This window comes from Neovison vison, chromosome 5, assembly GCF_020171115.1.
Source record: "Neovison vison isolate M4711 chromosome 5, ASM_NN_V1, whole genome shotgun sequence".
Lineage (NCBI taxonomy): Eukaryota > Metazoa > Chordata > Mammalia > Carnivora > Mustelidae > Neogale > Neogale vison.
In genome coordinates, this window is record NC_058095.1 from 156369323 (window position 1) to 156392778 (window position 23456).

The following is a 23456-nucleotide window of genomic DNA, read 5'->3' on the forward strand; positions in this document are numbered from 1 at the left end:
TTTTTTTTTTTTTTGATTTTACTTATTTTAGAGAGAGAGCAAGCACCTATGTGTGCACACGAGAGCAGGGGAAGGGCAGAAGGGAGGGAGAGGGAGGAACCTCATGCAGACTCGGAGGCCTGAGCGGGCAGCCTCTGTAGGGCTCCGTCCCAGGACCCTGAGATGACCTGAGCCGAAACCGAGAGTCCTACAGTCCACTGACTGAGCCATGCAGGCGCCCTAACAACAGTGAGACTTCTTAAGTATTTTAAGTTTCTTCTTGATATTTATTACCTGCTTTTGTATCCTCCTGTGTCTTTCTCTATTTTGTCTCCCAGCCAGGAAGTTTTGCCTTAAGCCTCTCCTACTTTCCTCTTCCTGGAAGGCCACATCTGTTGTTGCCAATGCATAGAAATCTCTCTGGTGAACCATACCCATTTCTTCTTCAAAAGTACTTTAGTTTTGTCTGTTAGTAAAACATACAGCAAAAGGATTCCATTCCCTTTCATAGCAGTCTTTTATTTTAAATTTTTGCTTACTGAGTTCGTCTTTCTAAGCACACCTAGCACATCATTTTCCTTTACCCAAATATCACCTGTAATATAGGCAGATGTCACATTTTTGCAATGATTTGTTAGTTATATTTGTGTCATCAGAAGTTTTTTATACCTTCCAATACTTTCCTCATAAAAATATGCATAATCACAACAGACTTCTGACCGTTAGTTGTCAAAAACTGTCTAAGTCATTACCCACGGAGCACGGCTGGGATAACTGCGCCTTTGTCCGGGGTGTGTCCTGTGAATGGTACTTACTAGATCATTGTCTGTAGGTAATAACTTCTTCCATGAAGGTTTAGCTATGGGAGGGGCATTAATATTTTAATTTGGAACTTTCTCTAAATGTTTTGAGGCAGTTTGAGTAGATTACAGATTTTTTTTTAAAGATTTAATTTATTTATTTGACAGAGATCTCAAGTAGGCAGAGAGGCAGGCAGAGAGAGAGGGGGGAAGCAGGCTCCCCACTGAGCAGAGAGCCTGATGCGGGGCTTGATCCCAGGACCCTGAGATCATGACCTGAGCCAAAGGCAGAGGCTTAACCCACTGAGCCACCCAGGTGCCCCCAGGTTGTTTTTTTTAGAACTTTGAGTCACAGGGTATCCTGAGGCAGGAATGGAGATGCTCAGTTTTGCACGTGGTTGCTAGCCGGCATGTCTAACGTGCAGAGATGCCTAGAGCAGTGCCTAGTTGGATGTATTAAGTTGGTTGGCTCAGAGAGAGGAAATCAAATTGAAAGATGTGCCCTTCTCTCCCCATATGTGTACATTAGAGTTCAGGTTAACGTGCTGTAACAAAGATTCTTAAATACAGTGGTATAAATACGATAGAAAATTATTTACTACTTTTTTTTGAGGGGGGGTGAGGGGGCAGTGGGAGAGGGAGAGAGAATCTCAAGGTGGGTCCAACATGGGGCTCGATCTCACAACCCTGAGATACGACCTGGGCCGAAATTAAGAGTCAGATGCTTAACTGCCCGAGCCACTCCGGCGCCCCGAAAATTATTTACTTCTCATTTAACTCTCTGGGCTGGTCTGTGCTGAGGGGGCAGGTTTGTGTTCTGTAATCATTCCAGGAGATACACCCCTTCCCCCTCCATACCCCTGTTGTGTTCCTGTGTTTCACCTTCATTTCCAGAGTGGCGTTGCCGTATCAGGAAGCCCATAGGAGAAGGCAGGAAAGGAAGCCCAAGCAATTCTTTTCAAGTAAGCAGGGCTGGAATTGGACGCTTTGCTCTACCTTCCCGACCCTCCTCTAGGAATTAGTTTGTCAGGTCCAGCTGTAAGACAGATGGGGTCCTTTTGTTCTCCTAAGGCTCTGTTACTGTGGAAAAAATGAAAAGGACCTTTTAGGGGAACCCCACGGGCTGCCGTAGTTTTCAACATATATTGCTGTTGTAATTTCTGTTTTATTAAACTTGAGATAAATGATTCAGTCTCTCTGAATCATGATGTTCCTACCTTTAAATCTCTTTTCTCCTTGCCATTTTCTTATTCTGTGACTCGTTACGGAAAGTTCCCCAAAGCGGGTGGCATACTGTTGATCAGTGTTGGCTCACACTGTCTTCCCTGTGATGCCTCATTGCATATGGGCAGTAGCCGCAGTCAGTGTTGATAGGTAATAATTAATTCGCTCAGAGTATCGACATTGCTGAAAACCTTATAGCAAATGGGAGCAACCCTTTTCCAGGAACGGCCAGACAGTTAGTTAACAGCTTCGACTTCGTGGGTCACACAGTCGCTGTTATAACTGCTTACTCTTGTGGCGCATAACGTTGGCTGTGAACGCTGCTGTATTCCAGAAACACTTGATTTCTAAAAATGGTGGGGGGGGGTTTGCAGGCTGAATTTTCTGACTGCTGCCTATTAGGATGGCTGTGTCCTGTCAATAAAGAGTTGTAAACTTGGAGGAATGGGACCCGTGCCGGATGTGAAACCGGAAGTTAGGGAGGGAGGTGGTCGCAGAGGCTCTGGGTGCGGCGGGGCTGCGGCGGGATGTGTCTGTCCTGCACTCTCTCGTGCACTGCGGCCGTCCGCGGGAAAGGATGACAACGAGCTCAACATTATGTGCCAGCGCCGGTGGCTGGTATTGCCTCAAGCATCATGTCCTTCAGACCTCATGATGATAAAGCCAGATAGCTTCTGTTGTGACCAGCATTTTCCAGATGAGGAAACTGAATCTTTGAGAGGCGAAGTAGCTTACCCAAGGTCAAGGGTAGATCTGGTGCATGAGCTTGATGGTCTGATTCTTTGCTTCCTTTGGAATTATTGTCGTTAAAGTGAGCACTCTGTTAGATTGAATAGAAAGATCAGAATCGGGCTTTCTAGGTTTGTTTTGCAGCAGAACCGTGCAGATGAGGACGGTAAGGAAGTGGGGTGGAGGGGGAATTCGCAAACCTCACGCTCCAGTCCTGCTCCTCTTGTGGAAGCCTGAGCGAATTCCTGCTTCCCCTGGGTTTGACAAGATCCATCCTCCCTTTTTATTCCTCTTCACATCTTTGTAATGTGTGTGACCAAAATCAGATACTCCCTTCCTGAAGTCCTTCTGTCTCACAGAACTTCCCCGATGCCCTTTGAATGCTTCTTGTGGCAGTTACCACAACTGACCACAGTTACCACAGCTACCACAACCAACTGAACTTTGTAGGACTCCTTGTGTACTAGGCTCAGTGTTTGAGTTTCCTGTTGGATCACAAGCTTCTCTCCCTTTCCCTCCCCTTCTTTCTTTTCTTTCTCTCTTTCTCCTCCTCTACTACGGACAGAAGTATACTTGTCATAGTGGACTTCTCTAATGTAGTGTGGTCAGATTAATGAGTTTTGACATGTGTCCACCTGTGAAGCCATCACCACAGTCAAGCTACTGAATATTTCTGTCACCTCCAGAAGTTTCCTCATTGCCTTTGCAATCCACCTTCTTTCTGTCCCTGTCCCAATGCAACCAGGTGATATGCTTTCTGTCACTGTAGGTTATTGAGACTTTTCTGAAATTTTACATTAACAGACTCCTACAGTAGTCTTGTTAAATTCAGCATAATTAGTTTGTGTATTTTATAAAACTTTAAAAAAGGATTTTATTAATTTAATTGACAGATCACAATTAGACAGAGTGGCAGGTGGGGGGTGGGGAAGCAGGCTCCCTGCTGAGCTGAGAGCCTGATGGGGGGCTCGATCCCAGGACCCTGAGATCATGACCTGAGCTGAAGGCAAGGCTTAACCCACTGAGCCACAAAAGGCACCCTCCTCCTTGCGAATTTTAGTAATTCATTTCCTTTTATTGCTAAATAGAATTCCATTGAATGGATAAATCACATTTTGCTAATTCATTCATCTAGCGACAGACATTTAGATGGTTTCCAGTTTTGACTATTGTAAATGAAGCTAATAATCTTGTGTGTAACTGTTTGTATAGATATATATTTTTATTTAACTTGGGCAAATATTCAGAAGGTACTAGTCTGAATCATATATGTGAGTATGTGTTTAACTTTCTGAGATCTTCCCAACAGTTCCAAAGTATTTGTGCCGTTTATATCCCCACCACGGTGTGTGACACTTCTGTTGTCCCACATCCTCACTGACACACACGCTATTTCTGTCTTTTAGCCACTTAAATTTGGTGTTTGGGACATCTCATTGTATTTCTTTGATGATGGTGATGTGCGACAACTTTTCATTTGTGTATCTTCTTTGGTGAAATGTCCCTTCAGATCCTTTCCCCATTGTTATCCCTGTCATCTTACTATATTTTAAACATTTTTATATATTCCAGATGCAAGCTTTTTGTCTGATGTTTGTGTTTTGAACATTTTCTGTCAGTCTGTGGCTTGCCATTTCATTTGCTTAACTGTATTCCTTGAAGCAGACTTTTTCAACTTTTGATAAAATATACTTTCTTTTTTTGTGGCTCATGGTTTTTGTGTTACTACCCAAGAATCTGTTGCCTACCTCAAGATAATCAGAATTTTCTCTTGTATTTTTCTGTAAGTCTTATAGTTTTAGGTTTTACATTTGATTTTTGGTCAGTTTGAGTTAATTTTGGTGTATGGTCTGAGTTAGGGTTTTCCTTTTTTCCCCAAATGCATATTTAGTTGTTTCAGTTTTTTCACTGTTTACTGAAAAGACATTAATTTCCCTCCTGAATTGACTTGGCAGCATAAACTTCTTAAGTTTGCTTTTGGTGTTTTATTGCTACCATAGCTTCAGACATTTTTTGTTGTTACTTGAAGTCAAGGAGATGAGTAGTTTTGTCTGTTTTTTGCTTGGTCATAAGACACAGATGATAAATTGCTGTAGATGGGAAGAGACTTTTAACTGACTTGTTCTCTAATCCAATCTGATACCGTTTTATTTTTAGGTGTTACACATAATATTGCATTACTCCGAGAGGTGATAATCAACTCACGCTTTATAGAAGGAGACATCAACACTAAATTTCTCTCTGATGTATATCCCGATGGCTTTAAAGGTTTGTATGCACTGAAGTATTTTACTGTATTAAAGTTATTACTTTTATACCTTATTATCATGCATAATTTTTCTATTTTGGAATTAAGGCTTTTAGCCCATACTGTACTTGATTTATTATCATAGAGTATCCTAGACTATTGACATTCGTGATTTTGAGTATTCATGAGTGACTCATGAATGTGCAAGAATCCATCGATTTGTTGAGTGAGGAATTCAGCTACGTACAATGTGGTATGAGTCCAGTGTTGAAGCTAAACATGTAGACAGAGCATTAGCCTACCTGATCTTCTGGTTTCTGAATGCCAATTCAAATTTGTATTCCCTGCTGCTCCATTATATGGGGATATGCAGGAACTCTAATGATTAAAACTTTACGAAAATTAGCACCAAAAATTTCAGAATACTGCATGCTATTTAATGGAAATGAAGATGTTTAGGAAGATTATTGTGTTGTTGTTTTTTTTAAGTTTTTATTTATTTATTTGACAGAGAGAAAGAGATCACAAGTAGGCAGAGAGGCAGGCAGAGGGAGAGGGGGAAGCAGGACCCCTGCCGAGCAGAGAGCCTGATACGGGACCCGGTCCCAGGACCCCGGGATCACAACCCGAGCCGAAGGCAGAGGCTCTAACCCACTGAGCCACCCAGGTGCCCCAAGATTATTGTTTTTATTCATAAAATGAAACTTTTAATAAAGTAATGAGAGGAATGTGAAATTTAGCACTATAGAGTTACCAGTGCGTGTTTCCAGTGGTAAAAAAAATTGCTCAAATGAGAGAGAGAGAAATCCCGTTAGTGAGCATTAAAAACGTGGTTAATATGTGAGATAAAGAAACCAGCAGGTCTTCTGTGTGACTTAATAGTAATGTTATTCAGGTAAAAGTCAGAAGTATGTACATATGTTTCCGATGAATTTGGGCATATATGAAGATGAGGTTTTTCTTTCACAAATGACAAGTGTTATTTATATCCATTTAGAGTGCTTCAGTGTGTGAGATCAGTCAGTCATATTAGGCTCTGTGTATAAATTCAGGTCCGCTTCATGTATTACGCTTTTGAAAACATTTACAAAGCAGTTTCTTAGCTTAGATTTTACAGGACAGAGTTACTGGTTTCATTGTTCTTTTAAAACTTCAGTGTCAGAGAGTTTTATCTTTAGTACCAAGGGAAATTAAAAATGATTTTTATTTGAGACCTTGAAAGAAAAAAACTAATGAATAATATGTTCTTTTTCCTGAACTTTTGAATTTTTACAAATATAACCCTAACGTGAACTACACAGTTTTACACATGTGTGATGAGTTCATTCAGATGTCTACTGCTGGTTCGTGAAGTCAGGAGCCACTTATGTTATTGCTTTTAAGTGTACATCTGGCAATTCCAACATAATAGTTACTAAGTAAATATTTAATGAATTATGGGTTAAAATCTTGTTGATAGTATGGATGAGAAGGGACGACATTGGGTATTTTTAACTGCATATGCATCTAGATTACCAGTGTATTCTGTTTTGATCCTAACATTCTGGCCTTTTGTCCTTTCTAAAGTTTTACTTAAAAGTTACAGTAAGTTGCAACGTAGACTCCGGATTTCTGTATGCTTTATTTTTTAAGTATATTTTTTTAAAGATTTTATTTATTTGACAGAGAAACACACAGTGAGAGAGGGAACACGGCAGGGAGAGTGGGAGGAGCAGCAGGCTTCCCGCCAAGCAGGGATCCTGATGCGGGGCTTGATCCCAGGACCCCAGGATCATGACCTGAGATGAAGGCAGACGCCTAACGAGTGAGCCGCACGCCTAACAGGCACCCCCATCTGTATGCTTTTATGTCTACCTGGCTCATGCATCGGTGAAGATGATGTGTTATGAAACAGTGGGCAGAAGGAGACAACCAGGGAACACTTCGGGAACTTTTAGAACAAACATATATATGCATACATATATTTATGCGTATGTCTGTATTATACATATCTGGTGTTAGGTCTCATTACTGTGGAGAAGAAAATGAGGCATTTAGAATTTCTAAATTCTAAATATATAGGTTACTATGTACTGTACATTTGGCAGTAGTACAAAATGTTCCATGTTCTTAAGAAAACTCAGAATTCTACTTAAAAACCCAATATTGCTATTTTCCAGGATAAACTTAGTATCTTACCTTTTTGTTGTGATAGGGCGTTACAAGCACGGACACCGTAATTCTCTTCATGCTCGTACGAGATAGGAACACAGTTTTAAAAATCATTGTAAGTTGTTAGAAGGACCATTATTTAATCTCTGCCTTTATTTTACATGTGAAGAAACCAAAGCTCAGAGAGATTGAGAAGGCAACATGGCCAGTAATATAATAAAGCCAGTAACTGAACTTAGAGTTTCCACTTCCTGTTTCGGTATTCCTTCAGTTCCGCTAGGATTCAAAATCCTCAATCATGACGGGTTTTTAGAGTATGCTCTATGTTGTTGCTGCTTGTAAGCACTTCAGAAATACCCACCTAGCTCTGGAATTTTTAACGTGGATGTCTTACTGTCTGCCATCATATTATTTTCATGTCCGTTCTTCTCTGAGTGGCTGCTATCTCTTGTTCTTCATATCACTCTATTTGCCTCTCCTTGTTTTTCCCTAGAGCAGGTATTTGATACATTAAACTGTATCGTCTTTGATTGTTTGATATACGTGCCTGAAAGAGACAGCAGGAAGTGGCCACTGAAGTTAATCCAGGATCTTCTCCATATGTTTGAGGCCAGGCCATTTTGCCCCTTTGGGATTACCCGTCTGCTTCCCATCTGTCCAGCTATCCTAGGCACTGTTCACAGTCAAGTGCCTGTTTTTATGACTGCGTTAAAATTTTCTGTTATATATGTTTATTATCCCAATTTATTTGTAGACTAGGACAGTGTTACTAAAGGTTCTAATACTGACCTTTGGAATGACTCTGCTTAAAACTAAAACATAGGATACACAGGAATGTATTCTTCATATATACTCACTAGGTTCTGATGTTGAAAAAATATTGTTCTTGGATTCTGGAAAATAAATGAAAGTGGGGAGGATGATATTTTGATGTTGGAGTTAAGGGAAAATGAGGAAGAAAATATTTCAAGAACTATCATTTCAATTGGCCTGGACTGAACATTTTAGACTCCTTTCTCTGCTGCCTTGCTACAGTTTAAGCTCTAGCCCTATCAAAGGAAATGAGCAGAATTATTTTTCTCTTCTGGAAAGTTGCATGCATATCTTTAGGGAAAATCTGATTCAACACAAGTAATATACCATTAATTATACTTCTTTCTTTGCCGTTAAATTTAGTACTGTATTTCTGTGCCTTTAGAAGTGGTGTAACGAAATCAGTGAGTTTCAGTTTTGCAGGATATTATGCCTGGAGGGTCTTTTGGCTGAGTTAAGAGAGAAACTGGAAAGAAGAGTGTAAGAAAACTTTGGGCCAGAGGTTGGTGAGCCCAGGCAGGTGGGCAGTAAAAGCTCATGTCTCAGGGTCTAGCTTGTGATAGTGGTACTCTGATACTTGGACAGTTGTGTTGTCTTTGAGAATTCAGTCATTATGGGTACCTGGGTGGCTCAGTGGGTTAAGCCTCTGCCTTTGGCTCAGGTCGTGATCTCAGGGTCCTGGGATCGAGTCCCGCAGTGGGCTCTCTGCTCGGCAGGGAGCCTGCTTCCTCCTTTCTCTCTCTCTCTCTGCCTGCCTCTCTGCCTATTTATGATCTCTCTCTGTCAAATAAATAAATAAAATAATATTTTTAAAAAAAGAATTCAGCCATTAAAATCCATCAACAAATAATTGGTGTCGGCTCTCGAAGAAATTGAAAAACAACGTATTTTCCTTGCACTTAAGCTTACATCACAAGAGAAGTACATACATAAAGAACTAACTACAGGACAAAATAAGTGCTAAGTGAATATAGAAGCAGAGAGTCTGGAGCATGGAGGGAATCAAGGATGAGTTCAAGGATGAGGTACTGTTTAGACCATTGTAGCTCCTCTCCAAGGACTCTGTAAGGTCGCTGCTGCTCATCTCTGCCTCGCCTGTCTTTTCTCATGAGACGCTGGTTGTTTGAAATCAGCCTTGGAGAAAGTACTTACCACAAGGAAACTGGCAAATGCTGTAGGCTGGTGTGTTTCCTTTCCCTTCATACCCAGCTTGGTTGGTAATCATTTACCAGCAAACCGGTGCCTCATCCTTTGGCAAACAGAGCCATTAGGACAAAGGAAAAGGATCTGTAGAGTGGAAGACCTGGAGGAACCCCTGAGAACGGGAGGTGTTCTAGAACTCCGAAGGGAGTCAAATGACTGAGCTTACTGAAAAATAGTAAGAACAGTTGATTAAGGACATTAAATTAGAGGAGAAAGACTTTAATAAACTAAGAACTGTCATTTTTAGAAGTGTTCAGCAAAACAAAAGATGGGATGGACACTTCTAAGAACTAAATTAGTGACCCTAAGAAATAAATGAAAGTTTCTCAAAATATGTAGTAAAAAGGTATAGAGAAGGAAATAATGTGTGAAATCAGAGATGTGGCAGGCAGACCCAAGAGATTTTGTACATACATAATAGTTTCATGAAGAGAAAATGGACAAATAAAGGAAGGTTAATTCAAAAGAAGTAATAGGGGAGGTTTCTTTCTTTCTTTCTTTTTTTTTTTTTCCACTGTTCTTGAGAAAACCTTGAGGTGTCATTGGAAAGATTTGCTGAGTTTCAGATAAGACTAATGATAATAAGTAGCTCTTAAAGGCATACCTAGAACAAAACATTTTTGAAGTCTCTAGAAAGAAAAAAGAAATACCAAGTCATATGCGGAGAATGTAGACTGAAATCATCTTTAGACCCCATAAACTGGATATGAGAAAATCTTAAGATATCTACTTCATTAGAAAGAACTTGACCCAAGAGTGCTATACCCAACTAATATATCCTTTGTTTCTTAGTTATGAAAAGAGATTTTAAAATAAAGATTCAGAAATAAATCATTGTATATACCTTTTCGGGGGAAATACCTGAAGAAAGTGCTTTAACCAATTTGAGTTAAAGATGACAGGATGCCTGTGTGGCTCAGTGGTTAAGAGTCTCCGTTTGGCTCAGGTTATGATCTCAGGGTTCTGGAATTGAGTCCTGCCTTGGGCTCCTTGCTCAGCAGGGAGCCTGCTTCTCCTACTGCCTGTTGCTCCTCCTGTTTGTGCTCTCTTTCTCTGACAGATAAATTTAAAAAAAAAAAAAAAAAGGCTCCTGGGTGGCTCAGTCAGTTAAGCCTCTGCTTTTGGCTTAGGTCATGATCCCTAGGCCCTGGGATCAAGTCCCACATCAGACTCCCCACTTGGTAGGGAGTCTTCTTCTGCCTTTCCCTCCCTCCCCCCATTCTCTCCTTCTCTGTCTGTCTCTCGCAAAAATAAATAAATCTGAAAATACATACACATTTTTCCCAACCACTGAATTGGCTTTATTATTTATTGTTTTTATTATTTATTTAATTTTAAGTAGGCTCCGCATCCAACATGGGGCTCGAACTCTTGACCCTACGATTAGGAATCACATGCCCCACTGAGCCAACCAGGCACGGTGGCTCAGTGGGTTGAGTCGCTGCCTTCGGCTCGGGTCGCGATCTCAGGGTCCTGGGATCGAGTTCCGCGTCGGGCTCTCTGCTCAGCGGGGAGCCTGCTTCCTCCTCTCTCTCTCTGCCTGCCTCTCTGCCTACTTGTGATCTCTCTCTGTCAAATAAAATAAATAAATAATCTTTAAAAAAAAAATGCAAGCCCATAAGGACAAAGAGGAGATAGCATTCTGGAAAATGAAGAGCCAAAAGATGATTCTTAACTGACTTAGCAACTTAAGAAAGTTGAATCCTAAGCAGACAGTGTGAAAAACTGGGAAATAGCTCATTATCACCATGGAACCCTGCAGAAGTCTTAGCCACTATTAATTTCAGATACCTTGGGGGAATTCCTATAGGCAAGACTCTTGTCTAAAATCTGTGGAAGATTTTCTCTATATTTCCTCCCTAACTCTAAAGAGGAGGGTGGCTCTTCCCCCTCCTCCCCCCAAAAAGCTTTGAGATTTTTCTCCGTAGAGAATAAGATGTCCTCTACCCAGGGACACCGGGCACGTTTGGACAGAGGGTTGAGTCAGTGTGGACATACTGAATGTGGTGATGACCCCTCTCTCAACCATCATTCCCCACGTGGTTCCCAACGCACTGGCAGGCGGGCACATCCCCTCAGTCCCCATCGTAGAGTATCCTTCTCTGAGAAACCTAAGCAGCCATCGAGAGATTACTGCGCATCTGCCAACGCATGAAGCCTACGCATGGAGCAAACGGCCAGCCAAGCCACGTCCCACAAAGGGAGGACATGCACGGCTCAGGAGCAGGATACCTGTCATGATCATTTAAGACAACACTGGATGGGAAGGGAGGCACCAGATGACTGTTTAAAAGTAGGTGACAGAACTAAAGCCACTTAAGAGAACACAGATCAGGCTTCTTAGAAACTGGGTCATGAATAGGGACTGATAACGGCGCGAGGTTTACAGAGTATGTCACAGACCTTGGAGGTGCTGCTCTGTGATCTGACCTCCACGTGGTTCCACCAACTTAATGAGTAAGGCTGGGAGAACCTAGACATTATTTGGAGTTTGGGGCTCTTGTTTGAAATCCCCCCCCATACAAACACATACTCCCCAATCCCCACAAAGGCTAAGAAGGTGAGGACAAATGTGAGGAGGAAGTTCGTTCTTTCGCAAGTATGTACTGAATCCATTAGGTTAAAGGTGGTGATCTCGGGTCTCCAGATACTGGAAACTGTTTAAAAAAGACCAAGGCTTTTTAAATTAGGAGCTGCACCTTTTTCCAACTGGTCATCACCGGAGAATGCAGTAGGGATTTCAAGCTTTAATGCTCTCAAAGTTTTCAAAAGATGGATTTGAGGAACTAATCTTAGAGCTCCTCTCAGCCTAGGGTTCTAACTTGTAGTGGAAGGGACTTGCTGCCCTTGAAGACATCTGCCACTCGAGTGTGAGGCTGTGTCTGTCCTGTATGCCATACTGGAGGTTCTCGGTGTTTCTTCCACCTCACTGTTCAGGCCCCCCCCAGACTCCCAGGATCATGCTTGTGAATCTTCCCCATCAGGATTGGCAGAGTTGAAAGGCAGGTGTCAGATTTCAGTGCTCTCTTGTTGACCTTCGCACTTGACAAAGGGATAGGAGGAATCAAGAAGTATTTAAATACACTTGGTCTACATCCTGAAGTTCTAGGTGCTTAGGATTCCTCGGGCAGCAGAAAGACTTGCCCTGTGTGGGGTTTTCATTGCTGGGAGTTAATAGGCAGCAGGTGTTCTCGACCCCCCCTTCATTGAAACTTCGCAGGTTTTTCCAGATGCGAACCTGCTACAGATGTCAGTGCAGTGCGTCTGCTGTGGCTGATTGACATAAAGCTGGGAATTCAATGTAGGCACGTCTCCATTCAGCACCAGAGTAGCACACCACCCCAGCCCGAGTGCTGCCCTCTTGCCTGGACTACGAGCAGCCTTCTCACTGGCCTCCTTCCCGCCACTAGTGCACTTTCTAGTTCATCTGCACTCAGCAGCCGGAGTTCACTTACAGAACCAAATCACATCTTCCCCCTTACTTTACAAGCCCTCAGGGCATGTATGGCTACACAGATTGAGTATATTCAGGCCAAGGACTACTTCTCAACGTAAAAATGTTAGAAACTGCTGATTCATTACAAAACATCAGTGAATCTCAAAAATACTTTTTTCAAAAGAAGCCAGATACAGAAGAGTCCATTTATATGAAACTAGAAAAGCATTTAGTTGCATGAGGCCAGGGAGGGAAAGCAGGTGTAGAGGTCTTGATTGGAGAGACTCAAGGGAACATTTGGGAGTAGGGGAAAATTCTAAGTAGATGGTTGTGGTGTTTCTATGGGCACACACATTTTGTCAAAACTCTTGAATTGCATGTTTAAAATGGACCCGTTTTGTAGCAACTGGTACCTTGCAAATGGTACCTCAAAATTATTGTATGCATAATGTATTGTGTTGTATGCATACAATACATATGGTACCCCAAGTTAAAAAGAAAACCCTAACCTTGATAATGGTATCCCTTGCAATTAGAATAAAATACTGCTGGCTTACCAAAAAAGTAATACATGCTAGAAAGGTATTTGTTAAATAATCAGTTGCCTTTTCTAATTAAAACACACTCTGGAATCAAAATTAAACTAAATTTGACTAAAAACAAGTTAAAAAACCAATGAAGTTTTAATGAAAACTAGTAACAAACATAATTTTAAAGGAAATGCTATAAAAATTTCCCTTAAAGTCAGGAACAAATGAATTATGTAAAAGGACCATTATTATCAATCATTGTTTTAGAAGGTAAGAAGTCAAAAAAAAAAAAAGTTGGTTTAAATATTTAAAAAAAAAGAATTTTTGGGGAGATGCCTGGGCATCTCAGTCATTAAGCATCTGCCTTAGCTCAGGTCATTATTCTGGGGTCCTGGGATCGAGCCCCTCATTTGGCTCCCCGTTCAGCAGGAGGCCTGTTTCTCCCTCTCTCACCCTCTCCCTGTTCCCTCTCTCCCTGTCTCTCTCTGTCAATAAATAAAATCTTATTTTTTAAATTTAAAAAAAAGGAAAGAAATTTTCTTTTTCTATATATAATTGTGTCCCTAGAAAACCCAGAAGACACTACTAAAAATTTCTAGAATAAAAGCACATTTGGCAAGGTCTGAATGCAACAAGATAAACATGCAAAGTTATGTCTGTCTCTGTTAGTAAGAGCCAGCTTGAAATGAAAATGGAAAAAAAGAGCCCTATTCAAATTAACGGAAGTATCTTGTAAAATGGTGGGGATAAATTTAATAGGGAAGACATAGAACCTGTATGATTCTGTAACTATAAAATCTTGTCAAAGAAGAAGTAGTAAGATGAGAGCAGTTGGCAAAACATAGGAGTTATTGTTTGGGGATACAAAAGTATAGGAGTGCCGATCTTTCCCAAATTGATACAGAGATTTTATGTCATTTCAGTTAGATTCACAAGGTCCACTACATTAAGTGATTAAAAAGCTTACATGTATTCATACATTTCTGAAAATAGCCAAGGTAATTATGAAAAATGATAAAATTGGCCCTCTGTGTATTAAAATGTATTGCCAAGCCAGTCTGTTTAAACAATATGATATGAAGTATGAGAATGGAAGCACTTGAAAACAGAAAACAGAAAAGTGAATAAATATGTCAGTGTAAGGAATAGAGAGCTCATAAACAGAAATTAGTATATGTAGGAATTTTTCCTCTTACTATTTATATGAAATGTTAACCCCTTAATTTGTACCAAATACAATGAATCCCAGATAAAGATGAATTATAAAACATAAAACTGAGGAGTCTAGTCACTACCTAGAGATTGAAGTGATCTTTTATTTATTTATTTATTTATTTATTTGAAAGTAGGAATGTGTGTGGGGGCTTGGCTGAAGGAGAAGGAGAAGCAGACTCCCTACAAAGCAGGGAGCCCAACACAGGGCTCGATCGCAGAAGCCTGAGATCATGACCTGAGCTGAAGACAGTTGCTTAAGCAACTGAGCCACCCAGGCACCCCTGAAGTGATCTTTTAAGTGAATACCAAAAAGGTTTTTTCTTGAGAGAGAGAGAGAGTGTATATGTACGTGAGCTGTGGTGGGGGTACTGGGGACGCGAGGCAGGAGATCCAGAGGGAGAGAATCCTAAGCAGTCTCTGCCCAGCGTGGAGTTTGATCTCAGAGTCCTGAGATCATGACCTGAGCTGAATCAAGAATCCAGTGCTTAACCGATTGAGCCATGTGCGAGCCCCTCAAAAAGATTTCTAATGAAAACTAATGATGTGATAGTGTTAGGTAAAATGTGGTGTCTCTGTGGCAAAATGCTAAGCCCTAAGTTAGCATTTAAAAAAAAAATTTAATTGGCCCATGAACTTGAAATTGAAAGCTGTGTGAAAAAAATATCTTCTTTTTAAATTATTACTGTGTTTTTTGGACTTCATATGTCAATTCCAAATTGTTGAAATTGCACATTTGGACTTTCTGTAAGTTTAAAAAATTACTGTGTCTATATTATACCTTGGAACCTACAAAAATAGCAGATATATTTTTTAAAAACTAAAATAAGTTTAATATATTACATACTAGTCTATACCATAAGTATAATCTAATAATATCTTGTATTGAGCCATAGTATGATTACATAACCTCTAGCCGCATGGTTCTGATGCTAGACAAAGCCCTTTACATTTGTAAATGTTACTGTTGTTAGAAAAGAACTAAAAAAGACTATTCTTCCATTTTTTTGTTTGTGCAAAAGAAAGTGATTATGTTAGAATCCTAATCTCTTACTAGAGATGGTTTGAGAAATACATGTTGTGTGAAGAACTTTGAAGGAACTCCAGGTGGTTAGCCTGGAGAATTGGAGACTCATTAATAAGGAACAGTCCAGCTGTCGTCAGTTCAGCCCACTTGAGCCCTAGGCACTGATTTATGTTTATTTGTTGACCGCGTCTGGCACAAAAGAGGTCACATTTGTAGTTGGTAGGACATACCATACATTGCTCACTCTGGTGAAAGAGCCAGATGATGGACTAATCCTTACCTCGAACCCAGGATTCAGTCAGGGCCTGTGTCTGCCTTGGACCAGCTTTCAGGTCCAAATGGTTAGGCTGGATTTGAGTCTAACCTAGTTAGAACAACATTTGGAACATGTATTACCAGACATTAGACCAGCTGGGTCAGAGATTTCGGCAAGGGAAAAACCAGAGGGGAAAGTGATGAACATTCAGAAGGAGTCCGAAGTCAGAGCCAGGGCGGGCCTGTCATGGCCTTGGGCGTCAGGCCACGAGAGGACAGCAGGTTCTCAAGTTCCCTCTGATCTGAGATCAGGAGTAGCCTCATGCTGGAACTCATTATCATAAGACTAGTCATGGCAGGCAGGGTTTATCTTTCAAGATTGGTAATGTGCAAGTGTAAGAAAGAATAGAATTAGAAGAATAGAATTATTTGGTGTTAGGTCAGATTGGAAAAGTTGCGTGGAAGTCACAGACAGTCTGACTCAGTATGAGAAGTAACTATCTAATGATTTAGAAATTTTTCAGTTTGTCGGTTTGCAGGCGTTGGAGTTTTCGAGATCCTAGATAAGCACCTGTCAAACAGTACTGTAGAAGGTGCAGTTGTACTGTGAGGCAGATGAAGTAGATCTTCACTGTTTTTGTTTGTTTTATTAGAGAGCACGTGCATGCAATCCTGGGCGTGGCCTGAGTGGGGGAGTTAGAGGGGCAGAAACCGAGGCAGAGGGAGAATCCTAAGCAGGCTCTGTGCTAGCACGGAGCTTGACATAGGCTTGATTATGAAAGTAGTTTTGACCTTGCAGGCCCTCAGAGGCTCTTGGGGACTCCCAGTAGTCCCAGGCCACACGTTGAGAACTGCTCTTGCAGAGTGTATGTTGTGAGAAGACTGAGACCAAATTTTTGTAATCCTCATATAGGAGGATTATTGTGGGAACATATGAGATGTTTTCATCACCACTTAAGTGTTTGGGACCATCAGGAACTTCTCTAAGCCTGTAAGAGTATGGTTTAATCAGGCCATTGAGAGTCTATTACTGAACTTCCAAAACTAGTTGATAGATCCCACTTGGGGTTTTTTGTTTTATTTGAGAAATCTTGTTCCCTCTCCTCCCCCACTGCATGCCTGGTACAATACTAACCCCATAATAGATGTTTTATAAAATACTGATTTGACTGACTAAAAGTTCTATAAGATAGAAGCACTAGATATTAACATGATGTATGTGATTGATTGATTGATTGATTTCCCTAGGACACAAGTTAACAGAGAATGAGAGAAACCAGTTATTGGCAATAGCATCATCATTGTTCGTGGCATTCCAATTAAGAGCACAACATTTTCAAGAACATGAAAATTCAAGGTATGTTAGATCATATAAAACAGCATAAGTGAGAGAAAAACACCGATAATCTAAGCAGCGTGGGAAGTAAGCATGGGAAATAGCTAATAAAAGATGTGACTGATCTTGATTTTGAATCTTGTGTTTGGAGAAGTACAATACAATCAATCACAGTGTTTAAAAGTGATATTGTTTCTATTTCTTCAAATGATTTTTTCAAAATTCAGACAAAAAGGATTTTTTTGTTTCTAATTTGGACATTATTAGAGGTAGGAAGATGTTCTGAAATCTTATGGAATGTTTAAGTAATTTGTACTTATTTTTTCTGTTTTATACCTTCATTAATCTTGAACAAAGTATTAAAAAGTGTTAGAGTGCGAAAAATTGTAGTCGAATCTGAGCAGTTAAAATACACATGTGTATAAGAAACTCCTCTAAGATACTAGAAGGAATTAACACCGGGTTAAGTTAGCTATTTGTGAACCCTAGGGATACTTTTTAGCTTCCTAGTAATGTAAGTGAGAGAGAAAACATGCTTTATAGCAAGGCAAGCAAAAACCAAGTCAGTATGACATTAATGCCTCTAAATGACAGGAGAATTTACTATGAATGTCTATGTCCTTGCCAGCATAATCCTGCTTTAGCAAGTATAGTCTGTTTCTTACTTGCTAGAGTGATGTTGTTGATAAAATTGTGTCACTTCAACTTCTTTTCCATTCTTTTTGCTTTTCCGCAAGAGGAAGAACAAAGATAAAAAGAGAAAAGATGGCAGGTGACTGAGCATCTCTGAAGAACACAGATCAGAAACTCAGGTTACCCTTGAAGAATTAGGTGGAAGAAAAGTAAATTGGGTTTGGGCTATTACATCTTAATGGCTAACTGGTTTTATTCAGAAAATCTTGGAGTTAATTGGTACTCTTTATTTGTTCTTATTCTCAAGAAAATGTATAGTAAGCTTAATGTATGATTTTTTTTCACTTTTTTAAAAATTGAAGTATAGTTGACACACGGCGTACCTTAGTTTCAGTGTGCAACATGGTGATTGGACAGACAGCTCTATACTTTACGTGATGTTCTCTGTCATCATAGTTACCATCTGTTAACATGTAACACTATTAGAGTACCACTGACTATGATTCATCTGCTATACCCTACCATAACTGGATGCCTGTACCTCCTCCTCCCTTCCTCCCCTTCACCCATTTTGCCCATCTCCCCTCCCCTAATCCCTTCCTTGTGGCAGCCATCAGTATTTGTGGGTCTGTTTCTGCTTTCTGTTTGCTTTGGTTTTTAGATTCCAGACATAAGTGAATCGCATGGTATTTGTCCTTTTTCACTTAGCATAATCTGTTCTAGGTCCATCCATGTTATTGCAGATGGCAAGATCCCATTCTTTTTTCGTGGCTGAGTAACATTCACTCTCTCCCTCACCTTCCCCCTGCCCCCTTCTCTGTTTGTATAAATGAAGGAAATGGCAATTGTAAATAATGCTGCCGTAAATGTAGGGGTTTATATATGTTTTTGAATTAGTATTTTCATTTCCTTTGGGTAAATACCCATTAGTGAAATAACATATGATCTTTTTTTAAGTTACGATTTGATGTCTAGAGAGAGATAAAAGATGATAGGATATCAGTAAATTACTGAATGACTGGAAGGAGGAGGAAAATGGGCAGTAGAGCCATGAATCTGATCCCCCCCCCCCATAAAGTTGTGCTGACCAATGTGGTAGCCACTGGCCATGTGTACTTACTTGAATTAAAATTAAATTAAAATTTCAGTTTCTCAGGCATGTTCATTGCCACCATTTGTGTAGTCACCAGCCATATTTCCTCTTGTACTATGAATAGCTACTGAATTGAGTAGTAGAATGAACCTTCCATCAGTATTGTTTATTTCCATCAAGCTCTGTTGGGACAGGGGTGTTTTGGAGCTATATGTGTGACTAGCTTTTGTTTCAAAATCAGAATCATACCCTGTATTATTTTTTATTCTTTTGATAAATACAATGCTTGTATCTTGATTATCTTCAGATATTATTGGGACCTTGATCATTTCTGAAGTCCTGAGTGTAGCTAATGAACTAGTTTGATCTTCAAGAAATGTATTCAAGTCATTTTCAGAGGGTGCTGACTTGCCACTAGGAAGAATCTGAAAAAGGTTTAAGAAGGAAAAGGAAAAAACTTACCTGTAATCCCACAAACTCTTCAGTAAGCATGTTTTCACTTTTGATGTATTCCCTTCTAAGTGTATATATGTGTGTGTATTGATAGACACACATACACGTAGCATATATAAACCTTACATAGAGTCATACGGAGAATATAGTTTGAATTCTGTTTGTAATTTTGTGTTGCAAATATATCTTAGTCCCTAGTCTTTAGAAGCATATTTTTAATTTTCATTACAGAATTTAAAACATATGCAAACTTTTGTTCTTCAAAGGGTATTACTGAGAAGATTATAAAACAGTAGAGCAAATGGTAGAATGTATTCAGAGATATAGAGATTTATATAAATAAGTATAGTTATGTATGTAAGAGGATTGAGTCTGTAGTAATTAATTTTTAAAGTTCAAAAATAAGCCAGACACCCCAATAAAGAAATAGATCTTTCTTAAAGATGTTATATGAATGACAAGTTCATGCAAAAGTTATTCAGCATTGTCAGTCACTAGGGAAATCCAAATTAAAATCACAGTGCTACACTAATACACACCAACTAAAATGTACATTAAATGGTAAGTGGGTAAATAATTGTGATACATCCTTATAATGGAATGCCACTTAGGAGTAAAGTGGAAAGAAGTACTGATACATACATCATGATGCAAAAATCTGAAAAACAAGTCATGTTGAGAGAAACTAGTTCGAGAAGACTATCTAATCTGTAATTATATTTGAAATTTCTAGTAAAGCAAACGTATAACGACAGGAAGATGAGTGTTTCCCTAGGTGCAAGTGTTGATATCCCAGGATTATATCTTTATACATTCTGTCCCCCAAACCATAAACCAATAATTTTTTAAATGTATTAGTTTTTTAAATTATATAGAAAACAGAATGTGGAGTTTCAAGCCAGAGTTACCATAATACTAGGTTTTATCATTGTTCATGTGTTTGCCTTTACTGAGGGCCTTCCTTACTCACTTGGCTTCCTGGTACTGTCATTTCAGGCTTGCAGGACCACTGCCATTACCAGTTACTGTGGGGCAGGTCTAGTGTCACAGACTGCCTCAGCTTTTGTTTATCTGGAAACGTCTTAATTTCCAGTTTTAATGTCTTAACCAAGTTTTGCTGTTAGGAATCTTGGCTGACAGTTTTTTTGGTTTCCTTGTTTCCTTTAACACTTTGAATATATCAGCCCAGTACTGCCTCTGGCCTCCACAGTTTCTGATGAAAATCTGACAGTCTCTTGAGAATTCCTTGTATGTGATGATTTACTTCTCTCTTGCTATTTGCAAGATTTTCTCTTTATCTTTGGTTTTTCAAAGTTCGATTATAATGTGTCTTGATGTGGGTCTATGAGTTCATCTAACTTAGGGTCCATTGAACCTCTTGAATTTTTTTTTTTAAGGTTTATTTATGTTTATATGAGAGAGGGAGAGCATGAGCGGAAGTAGACTCCGTGCTGAGCACAGAGCCCCACAAGGGGCTTGATCTCAAGACCCTGAGACAATGACTCAAGCCAAAATCAAGAGTTGGCTGCCTAACCAACCATACCACCCAGGTGCTCCAGGCTTCTTAAATGTTTCTATTCATACCTGTAATCAAATTTGGGAAATTTTCAGCCATTATTTAAATATTTTCTCAACTCCCTTTTCTCTCTCCTTCTGGGACCCCCATGATATATACACTGGTTGGCTTTATGGTATCCCACAGGACCCTTAGGCTCTGTTCACCTTTCTTTGATTTTTCTGTTCTTTATCCTTGAGAATTTCTCTTGTCTTGTCTTCAAATTGGCTGATTCTTCTGCCTGCTCCAGTCTGCCTTTGAATCCTAGTGAGTTTTTCAGTTGCACTGTTCAGCTCTAGAATTTTAAAATTTTCCTTCTAGATGTTTAACTCTTTATTATTTTCATTTTGTTTACATATTGTTTTCCTGACTTTCTCCATCTCTTTAGTTTTTTGAGCATTTTTTAAAAGATTTTATTTATTAGAGGGTGACAGAATGAGTGAGAGAGAGAGAGCGCGCTCAAGCAGGGGAAGCGACAGGGAAGAGAGAAGGAGGCTCCCCACTGAGCAGGGAGCCCAGCACGGAGCTTGATCCCGGACCCTCGGATCATGACCTGAGCCGAATGTGGTAACTCTGTAACTCGGATTGTCCTCCTTCTCCAGGGCTTATTCTTTTGTTGTTGTTGTTAATTTCTGTTTATTTGTTGGGGGCTGTCTCTGTGCCAAGGATCAGCCTCAGGTATAAAGGTAAGGTCTTCTCGGGTATTTTCTGAGCATTTCCCTGTGCATGTGTGGTCACTTTCCAGTTTTTCTCATAAATGCAGCCATTTTTGAATGTCTTAGTCTTTAATGTCTGGCTTCTGAAAGGGAAAAAAGCAAAAAATGGAAGAAAATGGGGGAACTGACCTTTTAAATCCCCTGGAAGTCACTTAGCCAGAGGGCATGGGGCTCACGACAGTGGGAGAAGGTGCAGTCACAATGGCTACTGAACTTACTTTCTGTTTGTCTGTGATGAGAACAGTGATCAGTTATCATAGCACAGGTCCCCAGAATTTGGAGGACAGGGTCCTTTTTTTTTTTTTTTTTGTCTGCCTGGGCACCCACAAGCTATGTGTGAGCCGCCCCAGGAGTACATGCACAGCGTCCTGCCGCGGGCTGGGGTGGGGGCAGGAGTAGCTGCCACTGGGCTAAGAGCTGAAATTGACCAAAATGTTTTGCAGTTTATCATCCACCTTTTCCCCTAAAACTGCAAGCCTTTGACTGGACTGGCGTTCGAAACTAGTTTTGAGAGACCCTGCCAGTGTCATCATCTTCGAGGTGGAGAGGCATTCCTGGTGCTTCCTAGTCCACCCATCATCCCGGACTGATCCTCCTCTGTATATTACTGTTGCATTCATTACCCCCCCCTTTCTTTTTTTAAATTTTAAAAAAGATTTATTTATTTATTTTAGAGAGCATGCCTGAGTGGGGGGAGCAGAGGGAGAGGGAGAGCGGGAGAGAGTCTCAGGCAGACTCCCCGCTGAATGTAGAGGCTATCGTGGGACTTGACTTGGGACATGATCTCACGACCCTGCGCCGAAACCAAGGGTCCTCTGTTTAACGGACTGTGCCACCCAAGCATCCCTCGTTGCTCTTTAAAAGTTGGAAAAAATTACATTAATGATACAGATAGGATATATAGAGGCCAAAAGTTCAGTTATATAGATAATTGTGCATGTCTTCCTTATATAACAATGATTTGTTTTCGGTGAGTTTATTTTCTGTGGAACTTACTTATTTAGTAAGCCAGCTTACTGTGAAATAGGTCCTATCCATGACAACAGAGATCTGGAACATCCAGCAAAATATATTGATTTATTTGACAGAGTATAATCTTACTTTTAGGCAACGTGAATCTAAGTTATTTTTGCTTGTTTGCTGAAAAGGTCCCTGACATCAAAGCTGATGTTGGGTGATCGAATCTTTACACTTCGCCTTAGGAGGCCTGTTTTCATGATTGCCTTGGGAGTGGAGTCCAAGAGTCAGCCTCCAGGTGTGGCTGTGCATTGCTCAGTCATGGGTGTGCTCATGTAATGTTTATGCTTCCATATCCAGTAGCCGCGGCCCTTCCTTTGTGTGGCTTGTTTTGGCTGCTGATCTGATTTTCCCAGTATCTTTATGGATTTTACTCTTTCATCATTTATGACTTGGAAAAAGACACTAACGATATGTACCCATAGTATTTGGATAGTAAGAAGATAGTGCATTTTAGGGGGAAAAAATAGTTAATGTCAGAAACAATAGCAATTTTTCTTAGGATAACTGTAAATAAATTTGCTAAACACAGTTTAGCATCAAATACATGCTAATTATTCTAAAACACTACTGTTGACAGAAATGAACCATTGAAAGCGGTGTTAAACAATCACTTCATGTTATCTGAAGCTAAAGTGATTTTGTCGGTCTTGTGGTTTGACTTAATAATTTGTTGCACTAACAGATAATGATGAGAGGAAGAATTAGTCACGGAAACAATTTAGTCCCTTTTAGTGATCTTTCACTTAGTTTTGCTCAAGATGCCTGTTTTCCTTAGGTCCAAATGCCGTTGGCAGGTCAGAATATACTTCTCTGAGCGAGGCCCTTACATGTCCTCCTCTGCCATCGCAAGCTTCTCAGCTGCTAGTGAGAACACCTTGGGCTTTCTCTAAACTTCTGGACTTCGCCATTGCCCCTGTGATTTCTGCACCTGTTGCTCTCTTTTGTTAGATCTGGTAGCTAAGGAAGGCGTCCTTTGGGCTTTAAGCTTCATCACTTATATTTCCTAATTCCATGATTATTACCTGTTCAGTTGCCTAATTTGT

General features: G+C 40.1%; 1 protein-coding gene across 3 annotated transcripts in view; it reads left to right on the forward strand.

Annotated features, from left to right (window-relative positions):
- Positions 1–23456, forward strand: part of PCCA (propionyl-CoA carboxylase subunit alpha) — a 402014-nt gene that overhangs the window by 205608 nt on the left and 172950 nt on the right. For all 3 annotated transcript variants that reach the window (XM_044250038.1, XM_044250039.1, XM_044250040.1), the window contains 2 exons: positions 4890–5000; positions 16856–16964. In XM_044250038.1, coding sequence (XP_044105973.1) covers positions 4890–5000; positions 16856–16964 — 220 coding nt within the window. The remainder of the gene's footprint in view (positions 1–4889; positions 5001–16855; positions 16965–23456) is intronic.